This window comes from Agelaius tricolor, unplaced genomic scaffold (genome assembly GCF_023055355.1).
Source record: "Agelaius tricolor isolate 1412-34295 unplaced genomic scaffold, bAgeTri1.0.p SCAF_1, whole genome shotgun sequence".
NCBI classification, from domain to species: Eukaryota; Metazoa; Chordata; class Aves; order Passeriformes; family Icteridae; genus Agelaius; species Agelaius tricolor.
Genome location: NW_027269261.1, coordinates 106409314 through 106423081, shown reverse-complemented (window position 1 = coordinate 106423081; position 13768 = coordinate 106409314). Strand labels below are relative to the sequence as shown.

Sequence of the window (13768 nt, the reverse complement as noted above, 5' to 3'; positions counted from 1 at the left end):
GCTCTTTATCCACACAGGTACTCAGCATTCCTTCTGTACTTAGTCATGCAGGGAAAAAAAATAAGGATATTATTTACTCTGTCAAACAGTTTGTCAAATCATTTCTAGATACCAAGCACAAATGTAATGGATGTGCATGCATTCCATTCTTTGACATGATTACAGTCTTAAGTTTCATCCAAAGTTACTAAACTTAGTTAGTAGTTTTCCTGGACCTGCTATCTGTGGTATTTTCAGACCTTCTGAAAGCCAAGCAAGCAGTTCCAGCATGGTCAATGTTTGAATGAGATACATCCAAGGAAAACTGAAGAGTTTTACAAAGAGAAATCAGTGATTGTTGAGATAACTCTGAATAAGTTGCATTATGGTAATGGAGTTTTACTGTGCCATAAAAGAGCATATGAAATGATTGATATTATCAAACAAAAAATATTTGTGATTCTTAATAATCCAAAGATTTTAGGATTTGGGTTGTTTTGGTTTTTTTTTTTCAAAAGAATAGGAGCACAATTGCTAGTTTTTGGTCTAGATGGTTGTGCAATACTCATTCCTTGTCACTTGACAGAAGTGTTCTTTATCGTGTCCTGCCCCAAAGCAATTTTGTTGACTTTCTCTCCACTGTGAAACAAGACCTATTTTCCAGACAGCAGGTGATTGTACCTTAGTGGTGAATAAGTAATTCCCATATGCATGATTAGAAAAATGCCTTGGGATTCATTGGCATAAAAGTCATTGCATGTGATGGTGTAAATCCCCAAAATAATGGGCTTAGGTAATATGCAGAAGATTTATATTCTCATTTATTGCCAGTTTTAGCTACTTGTATATTAAAGCTGCATAAACAAACGTAGGGTCATCCCATCCAATTCCAATCCAGTATCATAAAATACCTTACTGAATGCCTGCAATTTGTACTATTGAAGTAATGGTAATCTACCTTTGTTGTGGGATAGAGATCCAAGTATCTTTTTCCTCTAAGTATCCAGGCTTCTTCTAAACATGAAGTCATCTTGAAAGTTTTCCTGGCAAACTTGAGATAATTTGTTAAACTTCTAATGATAGTTGTTTTAATGGTGTGGAAAATCATTGCATGGTAAAATACTCCTTTTCATCAAACCATTTTAATTTTCTTGTTTGATAAAGTCCTGTTTCTCAGACTCTATGGAATAGGTTATAACTGTCTAGATAAGAGGGGTAATGGAGCTGTTACTTTGGGGAAGGAGGGAAGCTGAGTGCTAGTTTTTTTCCGATGCATGACAACTAGTCACGCTTGTCCTGTTTGGGAGATCACACATGAGTGACAGGGGTGGTCCTAATGAAATGTTTATCAAAGTGTTTCAGTCTCCAGATCCAGAGTTTCTTCCCTGTTCTTCCCTTCCCTGAAAACAGTTAATCCTAAGTGCAGAGCTTTTCACAGTTTCTGTGCTACCTCGGCCAAGGAGTGCAACATGTACTCCTTTCCACATGGAGCTGTGGTCCCTGTGTTCTTTACTTAGGCAAGGTCATATCACACAGATCAGCAAAGGGCCCTGTTCTTTGCAAGGGGCTACTTTGACAGGCTCATCTATCTCCATTCCTTTTCTGAAATGCCTTGGGTATTTCATTCTTTTACCCTTATAAAAGATTATAATTGTGACTTTCTATAAAAGAATGTCTATGAGAAATATTTTCTGTAAATCGGGTTATGATGTTTTCCAGATACATGTGCAGTAAAAGAGAAATAGAAATTTATAACACATGTAAAGTTAAGCAGAATCATCTTTCATTTGGAAAGTTAATTTTTAGATATCCTAAGAGCACACATCACATCACTATTAAAATGCATGTAAGTATATGTGAGAGTGCATCTGAGTACGTGTGCACACTTACAAAACCAGGTTCTATGTAAATTCCTTGTGAAAACCTGAAAAAAGATATTTTATTATTTCATTCTGAGAATTATTATTAAGGGGCTTTTTCCCTTGATATCAGTTTTGCAAAGTTTTTTGGAGTGAATGAATAATACAGCATAAATTATAGTCTCAGGCTGATGAAGCCCTTATCATACATTTATGTTTTACTTTAAATTACATTTTCTCATTATGATTAGCTGAGCATGTGAATAAAACATATGAATACAAATTATGGTTAAATGCTGCTCCAGTATATTTTCTGCTATTATGATGACAGGTAATATCATGGTAGAAGTCAGTCAGAATGAAATACCTATGTATTTTGGTGACATAATCACAGTTATTCAGAATTTTAGGGTTAATTTGGAAGTGTGTCAGAAGGGAGATTAGTGAAGTTAAATTAGCTAAGATTAAGAAATAAAATGGAAAATTTTTACAGTGGCTAGAATGTGCCAGTATATTGTACTGCAGTGATTACTAAAAACTAATATTTTCAATTGGTAAACAGATATTTCACACTGGACTTTGCCAAAGGACTCTTCCTTTCAAAATGACATTTAGACCTATATGCATGTACTGATATATATGCATGTATATATATTTAATAAATGACAGCTATGGGCCTTATTATGAATATGATAACAAGAGTTTGTTCTTTGGAATTATTAGGGTCACAGTGATGTGAAAAGTACAGGATTGTAGTTCACAGTATAGTTTTACCAAATATTGAGACAAATGAAGATTGGCTGAGTCTGTCAGACAGGAAAGCCCCAGGCTGCTGAGTATTTGCGCTGCCTCCTGCTTCCCAGTCTGCTGCAATCTTAGGTGAGAATACAAAGCTGAAGACTCCATATCTCTCCATCCAGAAAGAAAATTCACATTATATTTCCTGTTCTTGGATATGATTTACCCGTAAAAATTATCTGTTGGAATATAGGATAGGAAAAAGAAAAATCTTTTCAATATGTGAGCAAATTTATGTTTGGCTATGACCTCTCATCTCTCATGAATGCATCTTGGGAGATAAAAACTGTCTTGCAAATAATTAGAAGCACTGATGTGGGGGTAAATACTTTGCTGATGTCAGAGAAATTGAACTTGGTTTTGTTCCTTTTAAATGACAACAACGTGCAGTATACTAAAAGCTGATTAAAGGTAGCAATGTATCTGTTTCTCCCACCTGTCATACACAAAGATATGGATACAGGAAAAAATGATAGGGGTAAAATGCAGGGTGTCATTACTGTCTGCAGCATGTGTGCACTCTGTAATGCCTTTTTGCAAGCCAGTCACGGACTCCAGAGTCAGTCAGTAATGCCTTAACAACAGAAGTGAGTTGGTACTTAAAGTCATATCTCTCTCTGGCTATGAAGATTCATCAGTTATGCCATATACTCTGTACCATTTCCATGGTGCTATTTGGAGATGGCAGCTGCTGAAGCTGATGAAAGTAAATATAAATGATGACTGCAGTAAAGGGACCCAGATTACTGTCTATGCTCCCCCATACTTGTTAATAACAAAATTTTGCTTTCAGAACTGTAAAATCTCAGAAAGCACACTTTCTTGCTATCAAGTGTATGCTGTGGATTTGATGTTTCGTGCATTTGTTCATTGCATTTGACCTACTGACTAGCAAGGTTCTTCTTTAATATTTTTTGGCTGACTCTTGTCACCGATTTTCATTATGTGTGTCACTATTACCACCGTATAATCTGAACATAAAATACATGGTGCTGTAACAAATGACTCCACAGCATTGACAGTTATAGCAGGACCATTTCAAGGCTGATGAAAAATTTCCCAGAGAGATCTCAGGTCAGGTTTACATAAGCTAAACAGGAAATGATTGCCACCATTCACATTAAACCCTAAATGTTTTGTGTAACTTCATCTACATTTTATGTTCCTGCCCGTCTCTCTGTCTCTCTCAGCTGATGAAATTCCACACTTCCTTAGATTAGGGAAATAAGTTCATGTTTCAGTTTGTTGTTCTTGCTAAGCTCTACAAGGTTTTGGGATTTAAAATGTGTTATTTAATAGACAATAAAAAGTTCCTTCAGCTTTTGATTGTTTAAATTTTACATACTTTGTAAATTTTTATGATACCTAGGGGTTTGTTACTGCTTTTTCCCTATGGACTACTAATGGAAGTTAGCCTGTCTAGCCCATGTGCTAGATGCTGTTAGGATAAAACTGCCTTTGACTTTCACACCTCTCAGGGGACGAGTAATTGTTGTGTTCAAACAGCCTGTAATTGTGATCCCGCTGGCTTTCTCAGTACGCTTCTGGCTATTAGAATCATTAAACAACTCAGCACCTGTTAACAGCATTGTAAATATTCAACCCTGCTTGTGTGCAGGTTGAGTCCAATATAGGAGAAGGCTTACAGAGCCCAGCCTCATAAATTAGAGCTTCTGACAAGTCAATTATTGTGAAACTGGGCTTCACTGTGAAATAAATGAAATGGTGTGCTGATAAAAAGGTAGGCTGTCTGTTTATAGCAAAGGGGAACTAATGACTAGATGATTCAATGCAGTGAGCATGAAACTGCATTGTTTTTATTCTTTATCTGTAATTAAATAGTTAGGCAATATTGCTTCATAGAGGAACTCACATATTATGCAGTTTTTATACTTGGAACATACCAACGTGCAGAATTCAACTTGCATTTATTCCTGAGCATTGAAATCTAATGTCATGATACCTCTGTTTTCACTAATAATTTTAACAGTCTTTCAAGATGAATGGCTTTGATTTTTATTAGGGGAAAATGTGCTGAATGACCAAGAAGCTCCTGTGGGTGTGCTCAAAATTATATCTGCCTCATTACAGGCAGTAGTTAAAACATACTGGTACCACTTCACTCAAGATTACAAACCATTTAAGATTTTTCTTTACATTGTTTTATTTCCACTAGGCAGCTACATATTCATTCCTTTAACTACAAGTTACAAAGCAGTAAATTTAAAATTCACAAAAAAATTCGAAAGATATTATAAATTCCTCTGTGACGATAACTTCAGTTAACTGCAGTGAAATATTGCAAATTAGGCAGAGAATAATAGCACAAACCTGTTTGAATTGGTGTCTTAAATTACATTCTCAGGAAAGAATTTTAGTGTATTGCCCATGTTCCTTTTTTTTGTTTTATCAGTATTCATCATGAGTGTTATGGTACTGCAAATAAAGGTGCTGAAATTATATGGTGGAAGTCTGAATACCGTGACAACAAAGTGCCTTAATTATAAGCATTTCAGAAGTATTCTATTCAATTTAGAGAACTAATAATGAATCATTAGTGGTTTAGGAGTATAAAATAGAAATTCTTTTTCACCTCCTTAAACAACTTATTTAGCTAATTTGCTCAATTATTTTCAGAAGGTAAACAAAATTTGACAAAATAATTCCTGCTAATAACCAGAAAATAAATGTGATTGGTGATGTCAGGCAAATAAAATGGGCAGGTAGAAATTTTGACCATTTTGTATTATTCCTATATCACTTAGTTTAAAAGGACACTCATGAAATTTAGGTTGCATCAAAAACACTATTAAAATAATTTTTCAACAGATGAGTTTTCTTTGCATGGGGCTGATAATATATGGCTGGTTAGTACATAAAATGTGTAAGTCAATACAAATAGTTTGGTTTGGTTTTGAACAATAGGTGTGTTGGAAGTTTATCAGATCATCTCAGCATGAACCGATATAAAAAGTCACAGAGTTGAATATTCCACTGCCATGTATCTGTGCTTTGTTGTTGTCTCATGTAGCTGGCTGGTATCAGAACACATTTTTTAAAACTTTTTCTTATGATAGTAGTGGTTTACTCCAACTTTACCCAATTATAAGTGAACATTTAAAGCTTCAGAGAATTAATCCCATAATTTGGAGTTAATAGCAAGAGGAAAATATCTGGACATTGCAATACTGCTATTTAGCATTCAGGCTTCTTCAGTTATGCTATGGCTATTTAAAAAGATGTATGGTAAAAACTTTGTTTAGGAAAATAATAATGAAAATCAGATTATGTAAATTAAGCAGTTATGTAAGGACATTAGTAGCTTATAAATTTAATTCCATCTTTTGAAATTTGCAAACAGCAGCATTACAGTAAATGATGTAGAATTTAACTCAGAGAATGGGATTCATCTGCCCAAATATAACATCCACAACTGAACTGGTTGTCTAAAGTTCTCTTTTTCTTTTTTTAATCAGTGATTACATTTCACCTCATTAGTAATGTAGAAGCAGATATTTAAAATACTTCAGATGAATAGTATTCTGCAGGTGCACCTTTCTTTCCAGTGACAGTGAAAGGAGTTTAAAAAAATGAACTCAGGTGCAGCAGTAACTTTGTAAAATTGGCTAAAATGAATCGCAGCATGCTCTTTTGCAGCCTGTTGTTCACCTTCACAAAATAGCATTGAAAGAACCCACTCTCAGTTACAGTGGGGTTATTTCAAGTGGGAATGCTGAGTACAAGATCATAACAATAACAATAGTAAATTTTAGTAAAGCAAGGCAGGTAGAACAAAGGAGCATCTTTCATCATTGCACAATCTCAGTAGTCTATTTCTGTCACAGTATTTGACAGAATTAAATGAGCAACCTTTTTTATTCTGCTTTTTAACAATTCAATAAATAATCAGATTTTATGTTTGTTTTAATTCTGCTTTGAAATTGCATGTTTAATTACTCTGCTTAAATTCAAAATTTTAAAACTTTCTAAGCATGCTCATTACTAATTGAACTTAATTGTTGCTTCCTGATCTGGTGCCTTTGATGAATCTAGGGACACAAGTCCTTACTGCATTTTTATCTGGAGTAAAAGTTCTCACTGAAGTCATGTTGGTTTATATGAGTAAAATCTTATAATACACCTCCAGCTCTACAGTTAAGGAGTGCAAACTTCAGTCACTGTGTCTTTTTTATATGCTAACATAAAAAGAAAATATATTTTGGCCCACTTTATAAGCATTTTCCTTCATACAGAGAACTAAGCCATTTTGATGATATAGCTTACCTAAATATTTTGTCTGATGGTAAGTGTGTGAAGGAACCACATTAACAAATACCCTATTCCTTTTCTTAGCAATTCTAACTTTGAGAATAAAATGTCACAGAAATATAACAACAAAGACCAACATTTGCATTGGTATAAACTTACTTTTTCAGGAGATGTCACTATATGCCTAGTTTTACTTTCAGAGTTGCAGGATGTAAGGACAGTTGCTCTCCTGGGTGGGTGTTCTTCCTTCATCTTGACGTTAAAATACTGTTACTTGTGTTAGCATTGCTTGTTCATTTTCACACTTATCAGGAAAGTGTACCTGTGAAAGCAGGAAAATTTTCCCACTAATAAAATAGAGTCAGTCCAGTTTTGTTGGTATCAACCTTTCTATTAATAGATGGACCAATTGCCATCTTTCATATGTACATGCTTGTCTTATGTTGGTTACTCCCACAAACCATTTAAGAATCATGGATTTCTTGTTCATCTTTATAAAGGACTGTATTTAATTGCTTAATATGGATATTTGATGTTTCATGTGTATACGGACATTTGATGTTTCATGTGTATACTGTAGAAGCCTTGTAAGTTTTCCTAGAAGACACTGATGTTAAAAATCTTCAGACTGTAAAAAATATTCATGTAATGCGTCTGCTCTCATTTTATCTAGTTACTATAACTTGGATGATGTGAGCCATGACACTATGAATAAGTACCTCTCAAGCCTTGTTGAGAAATCCCTGTTTGATTTGGAAGGCTCCTACTGTATTGAAGTTGGGGAGGTAAGACTAATCTGTGCCTTACAAGATTCAGTAAGATACACACTCTTAGGGGCTGTGAACAGCAAGATACACACTCCTTGATGGGAGATGTTAGGGCAGGGTTTGTCTTTGTTAGACTTAGGTTGAAAACTCTTGTGGCTAAATTATAATGCTAAATTGTTTTTTGTGTTCTCTCTTAAAAGTAGTCTGAGCATGTTTCACAGTTATGTGGGAGCATGTTATACTGAACCACTTGGGAGCTGTGTGTTTGATTGCTCCTCTCTTGTAACAGGACAATCGCAGCATTGAGCCGCTGACTTACGGCCGTATTGCCTCCTATTACTATCTGAAGCATCCAACTATTGGGATGTTCAAGGATCAGTTGAAACCTGAAAGCAATATTGAAGAATTGCTCTTAATTCTGACAGTAAGTGCTGATATTTCTTAAAAATACTTTTTTTTTTTACTCTTAAAAACACAAGTATTTAAAAAAAACATGCAAAATAAAGAGCCTTTCTTCCCGATCTCTAATTTAATTTTTATTGTTTTGAGAAACATACCTGAATCATTTTTGGTGTTTCAAGTGTTTCATCTTATCAGTACATCAAAATTACACTTCTTTCTGTTCTTACATTCTTTACAATGTGTATGATCTATACAAATCTGGTATTTGTCTTTCCTAAGTTAAGTATATTATTAAATGCCATAGGAATGACTGCTTACACTAAATCTGTAGCAGGACCATCAGTTTGTCCTGGGACAATCTGGAAGATACAGCAGCTTTAAGGGGTAGGGGAAACCTGTGGGAAACACCTCTCTCCTCTCTTCTTAACCTTTTCCCAGCCCTGAGGTCATAACCTGCAATAACAACAGCATCTAGAGGCTGTTTAACAGAGAAGTGCAATGCAAGGCCAAAGACACTGTGTATGATGCACTGTGTTAGTATTACATTCTCATATAAAAGAATTAAGGTTTATTCCATTTTCCTTTTTAAGTACTTACATAGTTACTACTACAGATTTTCTTTTTTCAACATGGTGTAATTCTACTTCTACAAATATATTTTAAAACAAGAAGTGCCTGAATATTATCCAGGAAAACTTATTTCTACCCCTATATGATTGTAGTCTCTTTTACATTAAATACATTATACAAGTGGCCCAAATTCAGTAATATTCTGATTTCTAAGTGTTACCTTCAAAATTTGAAGTCTTGTCTTACAGTATTTATATATCTTACTTTTGTATTAATTCTTGTTTTAGCATGCTGCCAAAACTTCTCTGAAGAGAAATACAGGAAGTTAAAATACTGCTATTCAACAGTTTGTAACTCAACAAAAGCTGATCAGCATTTTATGAGACTAGGAAAACCACTTTTCTAGTACAGAGACTTTTCTTGCTGATAAATTTAAAGCACCTGCTGCAAACATTCAGAGTGTTACAGCTCAGAAATAAAGGCCACAGTAATCTTTTGTAATGGAAACTGTTAGACAGCCTAAATAGGGGAATTGCTATCACTGACCCTGCAGTATCTGTTGTTCTGCTGCCAGAAAACATTGCAATTACACTAAATGAAATTCAGTGTATTCGGGTGAATTCAAAATGGTAATCATCCACAATACCTAGATATGCTGTATGTAAAATAACTAAAATTTTAAGAACAAATACCCACATGTGAACAGAAGTTAACTAATACAATGTTGAGTATTCAAGAAGAGTGTTTTACTCCAGCTGCTGTCTCTTTAAAATGTCTCTAGTGAAAATTTTCTGCATCTAGACATGTCAGGATTTTTTTTTTCCAACAAATTTGGTAAGGAAAGTTTGAGAATATTAGCAGAGATGGCATTTCATAATACTGCCTTAGCTGATGAGCAGGATATGGAACAGGAATGATGGAAGAACCTAGTGCTGCCTGTTTGAATTTGTCTATTGGAATAGTGTGCATTCATGAATTGCAAAAGTAACTGGCAAATATTCTATTGTAGATGAAACTTAGGACCCTAATGCTGGGTAGAGATTGTAAAATTGTAAGTTCATTAATCTTGCTTTAATTTTTTTAATTTTTTTTTATTTCCTGATAATAAAGTTCTGGAAGTTATCCATTTACAATCTCAAGAGGAATGAGACTAAAAATAAAATTGCTTAGGGGTCAAAATGAGCCATATGTATCAGTTTTAAAGGTGAAAAGGATTTACGAGTGCTGGATGCCATTAGAGCTGACAGCTCTTGCTTACTTTTTATGTGGATGTTGATTCTCATAATTACTAGTGGAACTACTATTCTGTCTTGTTGAAGGTGCAAAATGAAAGGTTTTTTCAATCTGATGTAGTGTTGAAAAGAAATGCCATTTGAACAGTTACTGCCAGGGATGTTTTTTCCCCCTAAACACTGCGCATTAATGAGTTTTATAATTACAGCAGTTGCTTCACACCTCTATTGTTAACCAATGACATTACATCTGCCTCACTCCACTGCTGCCCTCCTCCTCCTTATTGAAGCATTTAGCGGTTTTGGCAATAGGGAATTGCATGGCATGGGGTAAGTAGTCTAATTAGGTATAAGTGAAAACCCTGAGGGAAAAGGATGTTTAAAAAGTAATTTGAAGAATCTCTTAATGATGCTGAAACTGAAAGCTGTAGCTATAGTACAAAAAGGCCTGTTACCATTGAAAAAATAATTGTAATTGTGATTATTCTGCTGATCACTGTTTTAAATTATATGTTTTCAAATTTTGGACTGTGTTTTTTTAAGAATAACCATCCAAGCATTTCTCATGCAGTTGCAGGATTTCATAGATGTAACACTTATTATTAGTTGGAGTTTTAACAAAGCTTGCAAACCTTTAGATATTTACAAGTTTCTGATGTACATAAGGAAGGCAGAAGTGAGCAATTAGAAGAAAGTAAATCCTGATTTTGATTTTTCACATGGGATATATATACCAAATATGTAATTAACTTGGAGAGTAGCAAAAGTTTGTTTAAAACAAACCGTGGAAAAAAGCAAGATTTTGTTCAAGAATTCAGAAATTTAGTATTGAATTAAAGGGGTTAAGTCTGAGTTTTATAAGGGATTTTGAGTTTCAGATTGATATTTTTGCATGCTGAATGGAAGTGTTCAAAATTCAGGGTTGATCACCAGTGAGTGATCATGAATCTTTATAATTCACGTGCAAAAGCAGTTGTGAGTCATCCAGTTTCTACTGTTGATGGATCTCTCAAAAAAGTCACATAATAGCAGGATTTGTTTTCACTTAGTGGAAGACCACTCCTAGTCTTCTCTAGTATCTGTTCTTTTCTCTGTTTTTATTTTACCTATTAATTTTGATCATCTGCCAGAATTTTACAAGATCAAATGAATTTTTTTCCCATTCTGGTATAGGGGTTGAGTATTCCTAACATGAACAGGAGCATGGCACATGGGAACAGCCCAACAGTAATGTTGGAAATATGCAGTAATAAGTGATTCAGATAGGTGGGCAAAAATCCCCTTCTGTTTTGCCTGCTCTTCTCAGTAACTCTGTACCTGAGATGTTTGAGCTGTCTTGGGTTTGCAGTTAGCAGGTGGAACTTCACATTCAGTTATTTTTGTCACTGGCTTGTGCTAGTAAACTGGTATTTTTTTTCTGAGAGAAAATGTTTGATGTTTTTCCGTAGAGCTTTCTTTAAACCTTTCCTAACCGTGCTTAGGCAGTGGTAATCCAAATGAGCTTAATCACTGTTGAGTTATGGTGCTTATTGCATTAAGTATTATTGATGAGAAAGTGTTCATGAATTATTACTGACAGGCTGGATTTCCCTGAGGTGCCTAAAGACTGTTTCCTTTAATTCTGATAGCTAGGTGCAGAGATTAAAGAAGAGGTCTAGGCAAGAAATGATGAGAGATACTTTAGGGTAATTCTTGTCTTTTTCTGCACAAATGCTTTTAAAATCAACTAGCAGTTTGTTGTACCTTGAGGAAGGAAAGTCTGTCTTTCTGATTGATCAGGGCTGTGACACCTAGATCCACTAGTTTATAATTTTTGGTGATTTTTAACTTATCTTGTTATCTGGTTAATATTTACAGAGCAAAAAATTTGTCATACCTGTCCATACCAGACAGTGAAGGGGAGAACATCATTCCCATCTTTCATCTTTTGTTTTAGCTACACGTTGTTCCTGATTACTTTTTTTTTTCTTCTTTTTTTTTTTTTTTTTAATTCTGCCTATAAAAGAGGACTGGTTGGTTTTCATGCACCTACTGCTGTCTTTCATGTAAACTGTTAATAAGAAAGAGGGAATTTTTCTTAGAAAAGGGACCTTGGAGAGAGAACATGGTATTTTTGTTATAGTGGAGCATCCGTGTCTGTCTTTCTGTGATACAAACATGGACATAGAAGTTTGGTCTCCACGTGCCTCTTCCCTTTATTTCTTTCTGAAAATAGATATGGTGACACTGGGTTGTATTAGACTAAGTAATTTGGAACTCAGCAGAAAATCTGTCATTGTTGGAGTCACAGACCTGGAAGGTAGAAGGAGGAAGTTTATGAAACAGGCACTCTCCATTCAAGATACATAGATAGCAAATGAGTAGAGTTATTAATGCCTTATCTGTCTTTCATTACCTGGTAGGTATTTGTACTATGAGAACCCAGATAACTCAATTAACCTGTAGCTTTATTTCCTCTTCATCATTGTTGGCAATTTCTATTCCAACCAGGGAATATGCAATTCTTTGAGAGTATTTACACTCTCAGTCTAAAATAATTTTATTTCTGTATGGGGATTCTGTTGCTGATTTGGTCTCCTGTGAAGGGGTCACAAAGGTTTTGACTCAGTGATAAACCATCTTTTCAACAGGTCTCCAGTTAAACACCAGGGAAGGAGGAATTAATGCCTCACAAAAGTACTGTCAGAAAAAGAAGCTGATGTGATCTGTTTCATTTAGTGTTTTCCCTGCAAGCCATAGCAGAAACATTGTTTTTAGGAATTAAGATATTATATTAAACTGGGTCTCTGTTCTTTAGTAATTTCAGAAAAAAATCAGGTCACTCTTCCTAAGTCAGTCAGTGTTTACAGTTAGTGTAAAATTAGATTTGCATTTAATTTAGAAGAAAGTAAAGGTGCTACTATGATTTTCTTCCAGGCATAAAAGCACAGCAAAACTATATTTGTTAAGTTATTCTTTTTGAATATGGCATTTCAGTGTCAATAACTGAAGTATTTTATAATGTAAAATTTATGTCAGATAGAAAGCAATTTATTATATGCTAGCCTTTAAAGAATTTCCATGTCTGATTTCATATCTATGGTACACTCAACAATGTGAACATCAGTGCTGTGGCCTCAGCCATTATTCATATTTTAGTTGTAGACAAAATATTTTTGTATATTTTTAACAAAAGAAAACTGTCACCTCTTACAATTAAATATTTTCTTTACAATAAATCTCTACCAAGGACTGTTCAATACATAAAGTTCATCCTAAACACAGACATTTCCTGGATAATTGACTTAATTTTTATACAATCCATATTCTCTGGATTTTAAGATGTTAAAGCATTTGTGCTTCAGCTCCCACTTGAATCATCTAGATGGTATCAGTGTGTTTAATAGTTCAAATTTTTAAATGATGTAGGGGTTCATGAAAACAAAACAAAATATGACTGCATTTCAATAGCATCCAAATTTCATCATCTATATCCAGTATATTCAAAAATATCTTGTACTTAGCAGAAAAAGTACTTATATGGATACTCACACATTTAATTAGTCTTGATTTTTCTCTAGTTCCAGTAGATGGAGCAGTTTTTAATGTTGCTGTAGTACTTGAATTTAGTCATTTTTTTCTAACATCATGACACAGCTGTTTCCTGGTCTTCTTTTTCCAAATTATTATTGGAGCCTTAGTTTGAAGGCATAATATGCTGGCTTCCTTTCCAGGAAAGCACAGTCCATTAGTAAATCAAGGTAACAATGCCCACCAGTGACAGCTAACTCAACATTGCCTAAGTCTTCCATTTTTATGGCATCAATAAGAAAGAATTACAGTCAATACCAGAATATACAAATCCTTTCCATCTCCTATGGAAAGGATTTGTATATTCTGGTATTGACTGTAT

The 13768-nt window shown here is 34.5% G+C and overlaps 1 protein-coding gene across 1 annotated transcript in view; it reads left to right on the top strand.

Moving 5' to 3' along the window:
• ASCC3 (activating signal cointegrator 1 complex subunit 3) overlaps nucleotides 1-13768 on the top strand; it is a 250900-nt gene that overhangs the window by 202869 nt on the left and 34263 nt on the right. Inside the window, exons 35-36 of the mRNA XM_071446475.1 lie at nucleotides 7579-7690; nucleotides 7962-8096. Coding sequence (XP_071302576.1) covers nucleotides 7579-7690; nucleotides 7962-8096 — 247 coding nt within the window. The remainder of the gene's footprint in view (nucleotides 1-7578; nucleotides 7691-7961; nucleotides 8097-13768) is intronic.